General features: G+C 41.7%; 1 protein-coding gene across 1 annotated transcript; it reads right to left on the bottom strand.

The window, feature by feature from the left end:
- Positions 1–658: 658 nt before the first annotated feature.
- LOC146519098 (uncharacterized) lies at positions 659–13140 on the bottom strand. Its single transcript, XM_085160307.1, has 12 exons — positions 12688–13140; positions 11099–11288; positions 10921–11012; positions 10601–10833; positions 10153–10389; positions 10007–10073; positions 9670–9677; positions 8824–9040; positions 6410–6618; positions 5357–5429; positions 2900–3017; positions 659–1364 (listed from the first exon to the last, which is right to left on the bottom strand). The coding sequence occupies exons 1-12, from the start codon at positions 12701–12703 to the stop codon at positions 1169–1171; spliced, it is 1656 nt and encodes a 551-aa protein (XP_085016433.1). The 5' UTR covers positions 12704–13140; the 3' UTR covers positions 659–1168.
- Positions 13141–13840: the final 700 nt, after the last annotated feature.

Genomic DNA, 13840 nt, shown 5'->3' with positions numbered 1-13840 from the left:
TCTGGGGACCATTTGGCAAGAAAGAGGTAGAGACAAGCGGACTGGTGACTGCTCGGTCCATCACGCTGGGTGCACGAGTCCTAGGCGAAATAGAGCGAGGTGCAAGACGTGCAAGAACACTCCCACACTGGTGTGACTGGTCACCGATGAAGCAAACATTGTGTAGGAGCAAATTTCTGGAGTTTTTAAGAATTCACAAAATATATCAGTTTACTGGTGCTGTCGGCAACAACATCAAAACTACCTGTTATGCAGGTCTTCTTTGTCATACCAAACAGCGCACCAGGGCATGTGGCTTTGGGTGCCAGGGTGGTGGCAGCTGATAGGTAGCAGCCTCTGTGGATCAAGCTTGTTCCTATTTGCCTAATAGACAAATAGGTCAGGTCAGCGCCTTAGGAGTTTTTGTCACATTCTTGTCCCTGAACAATTTTTGCATTGTGGCACATCTACGGGGAAGAGCCAGCCGTGTTCAGGGACACCAGGATGCCGGCAAACACATGATCAATATTATTCATTTCACATGTCAGTGGTTTTAATATTGGGACTAATTGTTGTACACAGCACTCAACAGCAGCTAATGAGAGGGAAAGAAACAGTCACACACAGTCTTTCACTTTAACATGCAAGGATAACTTCCCCCAGTTCATTACAATACAAAACCTTTTTACTTTTTATTACCCATTTGTATTTTTGACAGCATTTATCTGTGTTTGTGTTGGAGCAGATACAATAAAGTGTTACAGTCACAGTCATCAGTATGTTTAAGCAGCATCCAGGGAATAAAACACTGTAACAAAAAAGAAACTGTGATAATTTGGTCTCAATTGAAAGTAACGCTCAGTACTTTCCTGCTAAAAAAATTGGTAATAAAAAATTTTGCAATAAAAATGTTTATAACTCTTTCCTGTATTTAATATTGTTGCTTTATTTTCCTTTCAGTAAAACATTTTCTGCTGTTCTACCACTCTTTGAACTAAGCCTACAGTCTGCACAGAAAAAAAAACCAAACTCCCAAAACTGATCTCACCTGTCCAGAAACTGCAGTTTCATTTAAACTGATATTGCTGTTCAAGTCTCAAAGGGACATAATATGAATGCCACCTATTTTTAATCCCTGGAGAATGAAAAAGAGGGGGGAGGAAAGTTTTCATCTCTTCATCTAACCCTTCTACCACAGACTTTGCCCACCTTCTATGACTAAGTTATGCCCTGTCATGTAGTCAGAGGCATCAGATGCCAAGTAGACCACTGCAGCTTGCAGGTCTGTCACTTGAGCCAGTCTACCAGCAGGAATATCTGACAGCCAGCGCTGCACCAGAGGCCTCAGACTCTCCGAGTGGATGAGAGGGGTGTCAACAATCCCCCTGAAAAGAGAAGCAGACAAAGTGAGAGAGCGAAAGAGGAGGGAAAAGCACACACACACACAGACACACACAATGAAATCAGAAGACATCACAGTTCAGAGCCAGGAGTGACAGCGTTGTTTCAGAGCCACCACTTTGGTGACAAAAATAAACCCAATTATCCTTTGCAGAAAGGGCATGGCATGGCATCTCTGATGATATTTACTGTGGGACGGGTGGCACTTTAATGACTGGCACATCTCTGGAAGAGCCCATGGGTACGAGGGGACGTGTGGTATAATTTGCACATAGCCTTTGGTTAAATACTTATTATATTTCCCCATTGAAATGTGCTACTTTGATGCCGAGACAGTATTTAGGCGAAGTTTATCAGAAAACCGCTGCTTTTAGTTTGCTGGTTGCACACTGGCATCTAATAGCGCCGTGTCACAACAAATGCTATTCTCTCCACTCCTCTACAGTCAAATATCACAGAGCTTACATTTGAATAAATATGTCAACATGCCCGCCTGCGCCTAATACGAGACGACTTCTGACTTTCCCCACAATCGCTGTGACAGTGACTAAAAGCCATGAGGCCTGAATCATTGTTCGATGTATCCTGGTGCCTTGATATGGAATTCCAACATTTGGCTAAATTAGCACTTCCAAGGAGCGTGTGACACCTTGGTTAACATATTCCACCTCAATTATATTTCTCTTCAGCTGCCCTGTTATCTGGAACCTTTCCTGGCAATCAGAGGTACTGTTTTCCCTCAGCCAATTTTCTAGATAATGCAGCTTATCACCGCTGCGGCTAAAGTTGCCAATGGAATCAGGCTCCAGTCAACCTCGTGAGCGCTAATTGTGTCCCTTTTTTATGCATATTTACCGACTGTCACTTCAAAGAAATCAGCGGCCCATTGAGACACCCGGTTAGCGAGGGTGGGGTGGGGGGAAGCGAATTGCTTCTTTGCAAATTAAAATTAGCAAACAAGCTGCCGATAAATAAAGCTGAGCGTGGCGCGTGTGTGAGGGCTTTGTTCTGGGGCTGTGACTGGGCCCGGCTCGCCCGGTGCCACCGGACGGATTTGCTCAGGGATGGCTGGGGCTAAGAGATGCTTCACTTAACACCCCCCCCCCCCCGCCCCCTCAACCACCACCCCTACCTCCCCTCCCGACACACATTCAAACAGCCCCCTTCCTGTGTTCTCCTCCTTTTTCTTCCTACTGCTCAGCTTCACAGACAAATAGATACAAACAAGGGCGCTATTGTTGCGCCGACACTTGGAGTGAGGTTGCAAATTTGATTCCCTAATTGAACAGAACAATTAGAGCAAGTGTTTGGTTGATTCATCCCTCAAGACGTCATCTAATTAAGCACTGATGCATTGTTTGAGGACTTAAATTAGTGCATCCCCCTCAAACGGGAGCTCTTCATATGAAAGCAAAACGGCGCTAATCACTGCCGCACTCATCACAGCTTGCTATAATCAAAAGGTGGGCCGCTGTGTTTTGGAGGAAGACGAGGAAGGCCAAAAATAGGCGGTACTTACGGCGAGATGCAGTTGACACGCACTCCTCTGTCGGCCCATTCAGCGCCCAGAGTCTGAGTCAGTTTGACCACACCGGCCTTGGATGTGTTGTACGAAAGCTGCTTCTGAGGATGGGGGACTGGACAGTGAAGGGTGGAAAGAAAATTAGTTACTGAAAAAAGTCACTGCTGTCCATTTCGGGAAGTGGCACGTGCCATTTAAGAAGGCAACAATTACAGCATCATTAATAGTGGTATGCACTTTTCACATTCTTATTAAAGCCTCTTGTTGTTTTATCATTTGCCTTTACTGAAGAGTTTCCTTCTTACAGAGGGCCAATAGCTTCTACGGTGCACATCCCAGTTCCTGTGGTGTCTTGTGCACACTACATAAAATCTCTTCCATTAGCTGCTGGGGACTCTGTGGATGATGTTAGGTAAAATTAATTGCTTATAATGTCCAGTTATGCTCTGTCCTCAGCAACAAAGGGAGGGAGCCATTTGTTTGCCTTGACCATCACAGATGCTGCACACTGCATGGGATGCCGGGACAGGGGCTCATTTTCTCCTGGTTGATTAATCATCACAAGGAAGGCTCCAAGTTACATACAACTTTAGTAGTTAACCTCATCACCCGCCGATCTGACTGCCAAATGGCTTCAGTGTGAGACCGGGGATGATAAATACCAGCCAGCTGCGGAGAGGCAGAGAGTGGTCCTGAGGAGAAAAGGGCTGGAGCATCCTGCATGCAATTTAGGGATGTTGGAAAAAAGAAGACAAAGAGGAATAAAATTTGCAGTGTAGGGGCAAAAGCTGGGATGTGTTGAAGACATAACAAGTAAAGGGTGGGACAGGAGGATGGTAGCCAAGAGCAGGGTTCAGCAACGAGATTGCAGAGGAAGGTAAGGTTGGGTTGGGCTGGGCTGGATAAGGGTAGGCTGGGACCTCAGAGGAGCAGGCGAGGATGAGCCGAGCCCAGGGCTTACACGCAGATTGAAGGTGAAATCCGACTTATCAGGACAGGAAACACAGCTCAAAATGCCTAACAGCACTAATCCTTGCTCAAGACCTGATGATACGGCCGCAAAATACCATTCAGAAAATGCCTTCATCCTTTAAATAAACCTGCATTGATGTTTTTCGCCGTCTTAAAGAGCAGTAATCCCCAGAGAAGCGAAAAAGAAGTAGAAGGAGAGCATTTTCCAAAGCCCTCTTTAACATTCACCCTACTTATTGCCCGTTGCAAGTGGGAGAAAACATGCTCTTTATCAGGCACGCCTTTTAAATTTTGAATTCTTCTGAGCAGATAAGGAGTTCAAATGATGTACTCTTTTCCCAGCTGCTGTTGTTATGTCCATTTCTATGCAGGGCAGATCTGCAGGTATGAGTGCGAGAGTCACAAATCCCTCAAGTAAGGTCAAAACCAAAAAAAGAAAAGAAAAGAAAAAAAAAACATCAAGATAGATATTTCCTGTCCGGGTGTCTTTGAGCTGCTGGCCGTCATTCAGAAAAAAATAGTTGTTGATGTTCAGAGAGTGTCTGTGTGTGTGTCGAGGGGGTGTTTGCAGGCCCACGAGCACATTCCATTCAGCAGATGGACAAAAAGCTGTCATTGTGCATTTTAATTGGACATTTACGGCTGCTTTTTGGTCGTCCACTTGGCTAGAACAGGTCCCATCTGATTACACATTATGACAATATTATAACAGATGTCCAGACCAATAAAGTAAATTCCTGAAGGACTGAGCGTAATGCGAGTAATTGATCATTTTCTTTATGCCGGCCTCTATTTACCAGCATGCTCCTGTTTTACAGATTGCCCCTGCAGTCGGGACTGGGGTCCATATGGCACGGCGCTTTACTGGCGATTTGACTATACTGCTGATGAAGTGTTGCAGTTCCTCTGGAGAAACCTGTTGGAGGAGGAACATTACACCGGTGCAGCGAATTACAAGGCTTTTACTAGGCTCCCACTAAACTCTAAAAGTGTCTTCCGCTGTTCAAACAAGGCCGTTGGCACAGGCTGGGGTTTTGCCGCGGCACAGGAACCCTCCCCTCCCAAGTTGGACCTCAGGTTGCCTTCCACATCCTCCAGACAGCTCCGCGGAGAGGGGATGTTTATTATGATGCAAAAATGCCTCGGCGAGATGCAATCACAACACTGCTACTGTATGCAGGGGTGGATGCATCTCTATAGAACTGTTTAACTGGGCTAAAAGTTGCCTAATCCTGTTTTAAAAGTGAACGCTCACCTTAAGTTTCTCATAAACGAAGAAAACTGCTAAAAAAAAGTCTTTGTTTGAAGATGAAAATCTAATGCGATGTGCACTCACCCACATAGCTGTACAGCGCAAATGTATTTAACTCTCCCTTCCTCCCCCTCCTTCACTCTGCCCAACTCTCCACGCCAAATGGAGAGATTAAAAGCAGACATGGAAGGGCTCCAGAGAGAAAGTGGGGAAATAGAATCATCACTCACCTATTAGACTGGCCATGGAAGCTGTGTTGATAATCTTGCCGTACCCTTGCTTCAACATCACTCGACCTGCTGCCTAAGGCAAGGATTCGGAGGGGCGAGAGACACGTTAAACACCTTATTATTAAGGCCCTGATATGCCATGCCCAAAGCTGAGCACAGATCAACACAAAAACATGCAGTTTATCGTCGGAGACGGGAAAACGTTTGGTGTGGATTTGAAAGCGGCACAAAAAAAAAGGGTGGGCGTGGGGGGGTTGTAGGTTGTACATATAGATGTCTCGCAGCAGCTCGATAATTTAGGACTAAATTTAGTTTCTACAAAGGAGCTCAAGCTGGTTGGACCATTAATTAGGTCACAGTCTTAACTAGTTTGGACAGAAATAGAGTGCTGAAGGAATACGTCACCGAGAATCTGTTTGGCTCTTTTTTACTCATATTTAACTGGGAATAATTTGTAAATATATTAAACTGATGGATGCATTTTTTTTTATTTTAACAGAAAATAACGTTTCAGCTATGGGGTGTTTGCATGAACTGTACTCGTTGTGTGTGCAGAATCAGGATTTTTCCCTTTTTGAGCTTTGAAAACAGCAAGAAAACATGACCCGTCACAAAAGGACAGATAATGTGGTTTATGTATGTCAAGTCTTCAGCAGCTCTGTTTTAGATTTGCTTCAATAAACATGTTCATTCAAAAACGTTCCTATTAGTGAATCTGACTGATCAATAAGTGCACGATTCATTTTGAATTTGTCTCTGTTTATAGATTCGTTTTTATCTTGGAATGGAAATAAACCAACTCTATAAAATTAGTGCAGTGAAATGAGCGAAAGCTACAGTGGTTAAGTACATTTTCTGGCAGTTCTGGCAAACATAAAACTTGTGTGTATGCTACAAAACGTCTTCCTACCCAGTGTTTATCAAAGCAGAGGTGTATGTGAGTGAACCTCTTACAAAACTAATTAGGACTAAATCACTTGGAGAAACACAATACCTGATAATATTTACTGCTATTGCACAGTACCCTCGCACAGGATGGGAGGTGACACACACCTGACAGCACATGAAGGTCCCCCTGAGGTTCACGTGAAAGGTTTTGTCCCACTCCTCTAGACTGGTGTCTTCGCTGGCTGAGTTCATGTTGATGCCAGCATTGTTACAACCGATGTGGATCACTCCCCATTTTGAAACGATGGCGTCGATCATCCTCTGGACGTCATCTGACTTGCTGATGTCAGCTCTTATCGAAATGGCATTGATACCTGTTTGAAAGTAACACAGGGGTGTACTGTGAGAAAATTCGGCATTTTAGATTCTTTGACACAAAAAGTAATGCCCTAAGTAATGTGGATATAGTGAGATCACGTTTGATCAAACATTTTATCCTTTAGTATGCTGCCATCTGCTGGTCAAGACACAAACTAATGACAAAATTCACAATGTGAAACTCATTTTGAATGAATAAACGCAGGGCGTGCTTGTTTTCTCACAAATAAAGCCCGGTTTGAAGCGTGCTATTCAACAGCGATGCAGTCATAGCAGATTTTCCAGATTAAGGCCAGCTTCACCACTTTGAGACCAACATAATGTTGTGACTCTTACAGGTTTTCATTTTAATTTCTGGCTGTCATCGATGTCTTTGAACTTATTGCTCTGCACCGCAAGCAATCTGCAGTATTTCGGCTATTGCAGGGAACAAAAGCAGGGAGACTCCAGGCTGTTCAGCATCACATTCCTTTGGACTTCTTTAACAATTGAGTCACAGCAGGGTGAACAGTCCGGAAAAAAGGAGCAAGTTATGTTAAATTAGGGTTGTAATGTAGTTCTTCTTATTAACTTTAAGGAAAGTTTTAAGGAAAGGAACAACTTAAGAACAACAACCATAACAACAATCAAGTGAGTAAAGAAAGGAAAGTAACCAGTAACTTTTTTTCCTTGATTACTGATTACAGAATAAAACTGAACCACACTGTCTTAGGAGTTGTGGATTAAAGCCATCTTAGTAAGTGGACTTCATTCCATATTTAGTGGCGACTCTATCCCTAAATTCTACCCCAGATATAAATTTTGTTGACCTTTAAGTTACGTGAGTGACGTAAGGGGGGGGGGGGGATGATGAAATTAACTTAATATATAATATATATATATATATATATATATATATATATATATATATATATATATATATATGTACAATATATACAGAAATTCAAAGAATTTAGATTTGTAATAAAAGTATTTTTAGAAACCTGTACATGTTAATAATCACTATGTAACAATGTTCGTGTAAAGTCTCACATTGATTGGCTCACCTCTTAAGAAGGAGACATACAGACATATGCCATGATCCTTACAGTATGACCGCCTATACAGCCTATATAACAACCATAAAAATTGTTTTAATCTCCAAATCCACCATAACCACACTTAAGATAGCTGTGGCCCATTTTGACATGTGACAATCTTTTGCGGCCCACCCAAAACAACTCTGATCATTACATGTAGGATGAAGCATTTCTTTGTGTTTTTTTAATGATTTTGATCAGACTGAAAATGTGTTTCTTGAGGCTGATAATCTATTAATCTATATATAAGAAGCTTTATTTCTGCTCCATTCTAGCGCTGCCTATCCACTGGCAAGATGCTAGTTTTTTATTGATTTACTGTAAAGGACTGCTCAGTAGTGATGTGTGATACCACTGATTTTCTTTCTGATCCGATACCAAGTAAAATTCAGTGTGGTTTCAACGATACTGATCCGATACTTTGTACAAAAACTGTTTTATTGCATTTCAAATTATAGCTTCATAATGATTACAGAACATCAGACTGCTTGTTCCTTGTTGTGCGCTATTTGAACACGTTGCCTGCCTGCAGCACTAAAGGACTCCGTGAGAGACGTCTGTCTCCCCCTAGCAGCACCTCCCCTCCTCTTCAATTTGCCTCAACATAAGCTCATCATATTCTGTGACATGATTTACTCTGAGGTGTTTGACGAGGTTAGTGATGTTGCCACAACACCTCACTGTCTGCCACAGTTATCACAAACCACGTCTTGGCTGTTTGTGGAGGTAAAATACGTCCACACATGACTCCATTACGCTCAGCCATTGTTCTGAGTGTGCACGCCAAGGGGCTGCGACACATTCATACGGCCATATTTCGCACATGACTATGAAAGGCGGAAGAGGAAGTAGTTCCGCTGTGTTCCTGTTAATGATAAACTACATATTTACCCCAAATTACTAAAATATCGATATTTTAATTTGAGAATCAATTCTAGAACATAAATAACTGGAATCGGTATTTCAACATCGATCCGCACACCTCTACTTCTCAGGGCCAACCTGCAGTACCTTAATAGCCCACCAGGAGGCTGCAACCACTTTGGGAATACATTCTCTAAACTAGGATGGGCTGTGAAAAAAAAGGGCATTCAAGTCAGTCCTTGTATGTTTTTTTGTTACCTTTAAGGAAGAGCTCCTCAACGACTGTCTCAGCTTTTGCTCCATCCAGGTCTACCACAGCCACCTTTGCACCAGCTTCACCCAGAGCGTGAGCGAATGCTCGGCCTATGCCTTGTCCAGCGCCTGTCACATAGGCCACCTTACCGTCAAGATGCATTCGATCCAGGATGAAACGCCCTGTGACCCCACGGAAAACCTCATCATCTGTAATTTTACACTAATGAACGAGAATAAACAGGCAGATGTGATCAGTAAGTATGATGGTGCCTGGAGAAACTCGTCACATCAATCGTTACATGCTGTAAATAAAACACAGTCAGGACTACAAAGTGGTAATCCATAAATCAATAGGATTTTGCAGGGAAGCCACAGATAGAATCAATAATGGCACAGTGAAAGAAGGAGTCCAAGTAAGCAGATACAAATCAACATAGAAAAGCTCCTGCTAACAAGTGCTAACAGGTATATTTTAAAATAGGATTTAACGACTAAAAGTCGCGGGCTAACGTTAATATTTATTGAAATATATTTATTCCTCCAGATATAAGAATGAATCTTTTCTTATGGACTCAAACAAATTTTGCTGAAACACTGAATATGGAACAAGCAAAGCTTAATACTAAACAATATATATATTAGCTGTATAATACCAGTAGGACAGCTCTAATAGTAATTTGGTATGGCTTCGCGGGCCAAATGTAATTAGGCAGCGGGCCAAATTTGGCCCGCGGGCCAGAGTTTGACACCTATGTTTTAGATCATCTGTAAGTAAAATTAACCACACTGAATAAGTGCCCCAAACACCAACATTTCATTTAAACTAAACTAAACTGAAGCTTTTGGTACTTTTGATTCTTTACACGGGCTGCTGTTTGACAAATTTAACGTGAACGCCTGTGGTAAAGGGATTAATATATCAAACTTGGAAGCCACCATTTTTGCATTTCCATGGATTTGTGTCATGATGAGGGAGATGAATTGTTTATATGGTAAACTCTTTCTTTTGATGGGGTAATGAAAAGAATTAAATCACTACTTGGTAGGTGAGATAAACTTGGATCCCGCTTATTCCTGAGTTGTGAGGTGTTTATATCTAGCATTTAATGTTATAGTATTGCTGATACTGTGAATAGTGAAGGCACGTATATCAGCTGTGACTGAGGGAGGTTAACAGTACCTGTACGTAAGTACTCAGCGGCCGGAGGTACCCGACGGATAAGAGTGAGGCCGTCTCTTAAAGGGACAATGACCTTTCAAACAAGGAGGCATTATTAGAATAAAAGTTAACCAACAAACAACTGACTGCAACATGAAAACATCTGAACTGACCTGCTCTACTCGGGGGTCATTAGACACAAACTGGTTGAACTCGCGAAGGGCCAGTCCATTGCTATCTGTGGTGTCGTTAAGATAAACCCTGGCTTTGAACAGCGAGTTATCGATACATATGACCCCTCCCAATCTGAGCATGTTGTTGTCCATGATAAATTTGTAGTAGTTGATGTAGTTGTTTTTGTCTGCATCGATGAAAACCATGTCGAACTGTTCACCGGCGGTGGCTAATTCCTGGAACAGAGACAACGTTATTACAAAACTGACCCCATGACCCACAGTTTGTTCACTTATTGACAAAAAGGGTCAGTAGCCTTGGACTGTTCTGATTATGGAACGCATGCGACACGCAGTGAAGGCTCAGTGTTACCTAAAGGTATTTTTAGTTTGCCAAACAGTTCATTGGACCTTCAAAAGGATCCAAAGTTGATTGATTTTTACTCACCTTTAGTGTCTCCATGGCATTTCCAGTCTTGACATTAATCTTTTTACCATGTGGAGACTTATCAAAAATGGGCTGAGCAAACTCTTTAAGGTATGGCTCCAACTCGCAGGCCACTAAGCACCCGTCCTGTGGTAGCGCTTCAGCCATCGACAGAGCTCCATAGCCAGTGAACATCCCGATCTCTAGGACCCTCTTCGCTTGACTCATGTGGATCAGCATCTTCAGTGTTTGACCTGCCAAAAACAGATCAGAGATCATGTTATCACAATATGACTAAACCAGTAAAAAAGAAAATGGTATGGTTTGCATGAAAGTCCCACCTTCAACGTGTCCAGTGATACATTCCTTGGGAAGCTTGAACATAGTCTTGCCCTCCTTGTGCACTTGATCCCAGTCATGAGAAAAAGTCTTTCTACAATGGAGTGTAATCGAATATGTTAATGCTTATTTCACACAGCAAATGCTTGCTGTGCTTAATGATTATAAGTGAGGACTTACTTATAAAGTTCTGCAAGCGGTTCACTTTCCTGTGTGGTCATTTTCTCCAGGTAGTCATCCAGGCCACTGGCGATGTCCAGAGCCTTCTGCAAGTGGCTTGTCAACTCTTCTGGAACATTCCCACAGGATGCAGCTATGTCCTGGGCTTTAGTTAAAAGGTCCACAATGACTTCCACTGGGGTGTCAGGAACTGGAGGGATGTCATATGTAATGTTACTTAATGATTTCTCCATTCTAGTTTTATTGTCATTTCCTGGTAAAATGATGCATCTCAGAAACTCTGAGTCGATGTTTAATATCAAGTAAATTATTCAGCTGGTTCTAAGAATATCAGAAAATTGAGGTAATGACTAATATGCATTATTCATGCATTATCCTTACAGAAAGGTTTTTTTTCACTCTCAGCATTTTGTGTTAGAAAAATAATAAATATAACTAAAGAAAAATCAGATAGATCAGAAATACTTTATTGATCTCCAAAAATCTGCCAATTATAGAAAGCATTATATTGTGTATACTTACTGCATAGTAAAGTGAATAAATTGAATAGTTTTTAGTGCTAAGTCACAGTTTCTTGCCTACAATGAGTCAGCTGATATCTGCACTCATCAGCCACTTTGGTAAGAACACGTGTTCAACTGCTTATTAATGCAGATATCTAATCAGCCAATTATAGGGCAGCACCTCAGTGCATTAGGGCATGTAGACATGGTCAAGATGATGAAGAACATTTGAATGGGGAAGAAAGGTGAACATGGCATGGTTGCTGATTCCAGACGGGCTGATTTGAGTATCTTAAAAACTGCAGATCTGCTGGGATTTTCTCACACAGCCAACTGTGGGGTTCACAGACAAGGCCCAGGAAAAGAGAAAACATCTGGTGAGCAGCAGTTCTCTGAGAGAAAATCTCTTGTTAATGTCAGAGGTCAGATGAGAATGACCAGACTGCTCAAAGCAGACACTAACTCAAACAACCACTTGTTTACAACTAACTAAGGCATGCAGAAGAGCATCTCTGAGTGGGATGCGCTGTAACGGGTGATACATCACGGATGCAAATCTATCATATTAATATGAACCAAAATGTGTGACTGATGTTTCCAGCTGTTGTTCAATCTATGCCAATAAGAATGAAGGCAGTTCTCAGGGGAAAAGCATGTCCCACAATAATCCTAATAAAGTGTTGCCTGAGTTTCTAAAGAACTACCTGAATTATTCAAATTATTAAAAAGTTTTAACAGGGACCTCCCAATAAAAATAAGCAGTTTCACTTTTATACTTTAATACTGCACGTGTTAATATTTCAGGAAAATATTCCACCTTTTATTCAACTGCTTTATGCACATAAAGTTAACATAACGTTGAGAATTAAAATTGTGCATATGACACCAGCACACTAACGCATTATAGCGAAGTTTAATACACAAGTAATACAAATATGCACCGTTTATAGAACTGTTCTGCCACATATACGTTGTTCACGTGTCTGTGTTAATATATCTTTTAAAATCTAAAAACTTACAGTACCGTTGAGACTTGAGATATCGATTTATCAGAACGGGAGTAAAAAAAAATGGCAATAGTCTTACCTTTTTCGGTTGACATGCTTCCGTTTTATGGGCGTGACGCTTTTACCGAGTAGAGGACGCTGATCTGTACATGCGGAGGTAGCTGAAGTTTCAGTTATATCACCAAAACTAGCTAATTGTTAGGTAAGGCGGAGAGACTGGCTTACACAACAACGACTCTTCATTATTCAACTGGTTCTGGCACGTGACAGCGGCTCATGCCTGCCTCCGACCAGTGTCTGAACGCTGGTTATCAAACAGCTTTCCCAGCTCAGGGTGTCACTCTCTCTGAGAAGAAGCTGGTGAGTGACCGAATGAGTGGGTGGGCGGAAGAGGGGGGGCCGTCAGTGAGCCACTTTGTGGGAGGGCCTGAAATGTCTGAAGTTCCTGAAATGATTCTGGCTATTTATGGCTGACTGCGATCCAAGAAGAGAGCAAAACTCCAACCAGTACCATTAGCTACACGTATGTGTGAGATATAGATAAATATATAGATACTTGATCCCACAAGGGAAATTACTTCCTTACAGCTGCAGTAAAAAGAATACAAATTGTGTAATCTACAATAGAAAAAGCATTGTAAAAAGTACCACAGGACCATACTGAATGCCTTATTATGTGGAATTCTATATGGAAGCGTTATAAAATAAGCTAATACCATACAATACTAAGTTTAAAGCACTTTAAAACAGCTACACCAGATACAGAAAAGTGAATAAATACATTGAAAAATTTTTTTTAAAAAGTTGATACAAAAACAACATTAAATGCAGCTATAACACAATGAAAACAAACAGTCACAATGTTATAAAAACAAATAAGATCAATGTTTCGTACTGGGTCGAATGCAAGGGAGTTTAAGTTTGTTATAAAAGTGTTGGTGATTGTCTAATGTGCAGATAAAGCAGATATAGTGAAAAAAGCAATGTCCCTAAAACTTTAGTAACTTTACACTTAAGAGTACCTATGTTAGCTTACACTAATGAAGAAAGTGGTTTTGAAACACATCCATGATTTTTTCCCCGTGGTCTTTAGCCTCAGGTAAACCAGGTGCTGTGTTTCTGAGAACTGTCTTCAGTTTGTCAGATCATCACCTGGGGCGGGCGTGGCACCTTTGAAATCCAATTGAAGAGCCTCATTAGTTTTTTTCGCTCTAGATTTGCTCCGTAAAAGA

The sequence above is a fragment of the Neolamprologus multifasciatus genome, chromosome 5 (genome assembly GCF_963576455.1).
Source record: "Neolamprologus multifasciatus chromosome 5, fNeoMul1.2, whole genome shotgun sequence".
In the NCBI taxonomy this organism is placed as follows: Eukaryota; Metazoa; Chordata; class Actinopteri; order Cichliformes; family Cichlidae; genus Neolamprologus; species Neolamprologus multifasciatus.
The sequence above is the reverse complement of the archived record's forward strand: the minus strand, read 5'-3'. Positions and strand labels throughout refer to the sequence as shown.